General features: G+C 58.4%; 2 protein-coding genes across 2 annotated transcripts in view; one reads left to right on the top strand and one right to left on the bottom strand.

Annotated features, from left to right (window-relative positions):
* ULK3 (unc-51 like kinase 3) overlaps nucleotides 1-1,899 on the top strand; it is a gene marked incomplete at its 5' end in the record, with an annotated part of 5,352 nt that extends 3,453 nt beyond the window's left edge. Inside the window, one exon of the mRNA XM_010015211.1 lies at nucleotides 1,803-1,899. Within this exon, the coding sequence (XP_010013513.1) occupies nucleotides 1,803-1,899 (97 nt within the window). The remainder of the gene's footprint in view (nucleotides 1-1,802) is intronic.
* Nucleotides 1,900-3,264: 1,365 nt separating this feature from the next.
* CPLX3 (complexin 3) overlaps nucleotides 3,265-3,467 on the bottom strand; it is a 2,008-nt gene continuing 1,805 nt past the window's right edge. Inside the window, exon 4 of the mRNA XM_010015210.1 lies at nucleotides 3,265-3,462. Coding sequence (XP_010013512.1) covers nucleotides 3,265-3,462 — 198 coding nt within the window. The remainder of the gene's footprint in view (nucleotides 3,463-3,467) is intronic.

Here is a 3,467-nt window from a genome sequence, read left to right as displayed (position 1 = left end):
GCCTTTAGTCCTTAGCCAGCTGCTCCGTGCCCGGGCCTCTGGAGAGCTTCCCGGGCAGCTGTGGCAAAGCATTTCTATGTCTTTATTGTTGTTATTATTATTATTCTGAGCAGAGATTATACCCTGAGGCTTTAAAGCGCTTCCAAAGCCCCTGCCCTCCCCGGCCCATGGCGAGCGCAGAGCCGCTGGGGACGGCGGCACTGCAGCCGGCGCGGATAATCGCATCTGCCTTTACGCTCTGCCGAAGACACGGATGAATCCGGAGCTTTGGGAAGCAGGAAGAGGCTCCGGGGGTGCCGGAGCTTGGGGGGGATGCCCTGGCTTTGTGTCAGGCTGGATGGATCCCGATTAAGCCCGGGATGTGGACCAGCAGCGCAGTGGTGCTGCAGTGGGATGGGAAAGCTGAAGGGTTCAGTGGAGATCCTGTGTCCTTCCATGCTGGTTCATTTGGTTCAGTGCTTAATGATTGCTCTTTTGGGGAAATCACTCACTCACCAGTGGAAAAGAGGCCTGATCCTGCTCTGTAGGATGAGGGGCTGCTCCGTGGCTGGTGCTGGAAAGGAGGAGCTCTGTTCACAGTGATCCTCCAGCACCCAGCAAGGGCTTGCTTGGACAATCACCCCAGACCTGGTCCCATAGGTGAGGGAATCCTAGAGGGGTTTATAGAGCAGCAAAAGGAAAACTAGATTTTTCCTGCTTTAATCCACATTAATTCTTTGCTTTGAGTTTTCCAGCCTGTATGTTGATGCCCGGAGCAGTCGTATGGCGTGCAGGCAGACGGGATGCTCGGCTGCAGGGAATGAGCAGGGAATGACAGCAGACAGGATGCACGTCTCGCTGGGCAGGAGGCAAGCTGCCTGTCCCTGCTCCCCCCCTCCCAAACTGTCCTCCCTGGCACAGCACCGGGCTCGGAGCATCCGTGGAGCTCCCGCCAGGAACGCTTTGCTGAGGTCTCACACGTCGGAGCGGGGTGGGGAGGAGCAAGCTCTGCTTTGCTGCTTTGCTTTCACATGCCTGGGGGTCATGGTGCCTCCTAAAATAAACCCGGCGAGCTTCACGCGGCCTTTGCATGGCAGCACGTGGGCTGGGAGCGGGAAGGGGGAGCGGGAAGCGGGGCACATAACTCCAGCCAGGGGTTGCACTGCTCACCTGAACCTAAGGGCTGCATCCGCATCCCTCCCACTGCTCCAGTTGGGGTGTTTTATTGATCAGGCCTTGCCATCAGCCTGGGATTTAAAAGTCAAGCCGTGCTGGAGGGCTTGGCTTGGTCAGTGCCTGCTCTGCTATCGCTTTCCTGGAGGGGGATTAGATGGGCTTGGGCTCATCCTCATCAGGTATGATCCCTTTTCAGAGCTAAAGCTGCTGCTGCCAATATTCCCCCCTTCCTTTCTCTGCGTTGGGGCTCTGCATGGAGCAGAAATCCTTGGGGTACTGGTGGGTCCCTGTAGGGCTGCAGAGCAGCTGCAGGGTCATGATGATGGGAGTCCCCATGGGCAGAGCATCACGCTTGGGCTGCCTCTGTCCGTACTGCTCGCCTTTGTCTTCCCTGCCAGCCAAAGTGGTGCCTGATGTCCTTCCTCTAAGAGGTGAATGCCCCATCCCTGGCAGTGTTCAAGGCCAGGTTGGAGCAACCTGCTCTGGTGGAAGGTGTCCCTGCCCATGGCAGGGGGTTGGGACTGGGTGAGCTTTAAGGTCTCTCGCAGCCCAAACCAGTCTGGGATTCTATGAAAACCTCTGGCTTTGGAGGGCTTCAGGAGTTGCTCAGGGCTGCCTGGCCCCAGCATGGTAGTACCAGGGGTTTGGGGGCAGGAAGCAATCTCCTCCTGTACCAGGGAGCTTTGCTCAGCCCAGCATGGCCTGATCCAGCATCCCTGCTGTAGTAGTAATAATAACAAATAATAATCCCCCCCGAGCTTCCCTGCAGCCTCCCCTGTGTTCTCCTGGCTGACCCAACTCCCCTGCAAAAGCAAATCACAGTTAATCCCCTCCGCTGGGATTTGGAGCAAGACATTCCCAGCCTGTGTCAAGTGTTTTCCAGGAAGGCTGCTGCAGGCACCCACCTCTCCTGCTGGGATGCAGCCAGGCTGGAGCTGCTCCCTCTTGAAACCCCACCTGTACTGGGCAAAGCTGCGTCCTTGCTCAGAGCAGTGCCATGGGCACCCCGTGAGGCTGAGGCGGGGAGTGAGCTGAAGGCTTTTCACTCAAATAGCCCCAAATCTGTGGAGTTTTGAGGGGGTTGTTGGCTTTTAAACCCATCTGCTGACAAAAAGCTGCTCGTAGCATCCCTTCAGTACAAACCATTGCAAAGCACCCACCCGGAGCCTGGTGAGCTGCTCTCTGCTGGGTGATGCTGCTGGAGATCTCCCCCTTGAGCTCCCCTCCCCACTCCCCCCTGCTCTGTGAAGGGGATGCCCTTGGTTTCTCTGTACCCCTCGTACCTCGGGCACCCCAAGCCAAGTACTTCTCAAGGAGAGGCATAAATGCATAGACATCTCCTGGTATTTATTCCACCGGTTATAACTGTACCGTGGCACGGGGACAGCAGAGGAGGTGGAGAGACACTCGATGAGCACAGAGCACAACCACAGCACGACAGAGGAGGAGGAGGAGAGATTCCCTCATCACTTCGTTCTTCTGGAAGGAACAAGGACACGAGCAGATCCCACCCTGAGGAAGGGTTGGTGTGGGCTCCGACGGGCACCGGGGCAGGGGTGGCTTTATTCCTTTCTGGCATCAATTCATGCTTCAGCCCTCTGGTCCTCAACACCCCCTTCCTGCTGGGCCATCAAGGGCGCAGCGGTTGGTGTTTCTTGCGCGGTCAGGATGTTATTTCTCATTTCACACCATGCCTCGTCCTTGCAGAGCAAACCGGAGCCTCCCCATCATTTCCAGGAGGCAGGAACCTGGCGCCCGGGCACCACGCTGCGGGAAAGCCTTTGCCTTCACATGCTGACGTGCTCCAATGGCACCCCAAGGTCACGCAGGGCTTTCCTTCCCCGCTCTCACTAAGGGCACCCGCTGCCCGGGCACAGGGGGTGGTTGGGGCACAGGGGGAACATGCTGCCTCTTGGCTCTAACCTCAGACCGGAGAACAAGACAATAACCACACATCGGGGACATCTGGGGCAGGGACTTGAGGCTTCCCGCGGGGGAGGAGGGGGACCCGGGTCCCCCTTTTCGTGCGGCGCCGCACTCCGGCCCCCGCCCCCCGCCTGCCCCCCCCCCCTGCTCATCCCACCGGTGGGGAGCGGGGCTGCTGCCACCTCACATCATGGAGCACTTCTCAGCCGACTGCTTCAGGTCCTCGAGCGTGGCCGAAGCTTTGTCCTTCAAGGAGTCAAGGTCCAGGTTCTGGATGTTGCTGAGCTGGCCGATAACCGAGTTCTTCTCTTCCTCTTCCTCGTTGTCCTGCTCGATCATCTTGGCCAGCTCCTTGGGCAGCTCCACGTCACCTCCCACCAGCTGGA

This window comes from Nestor notabilis, unplaced genomic scaffold (assembly GCF_000696875.1).
Source record: "Nestor notabilis isolate BGI_N333 unplaced genomic scaffold, ASM69687v1 scaffold17185, whole genome shotgun sequence".
NCBI lineage: Eukaryota > Metazoa > Chordata > Aves > Psittaciformes > Psittacidae > Nestor > Nestor notabilis.
The sequence above is the reverse complement of the archived record's forward strand: the minus strand, read 5'-3'. Positions and strand labels throughout refer to the sequence as shown.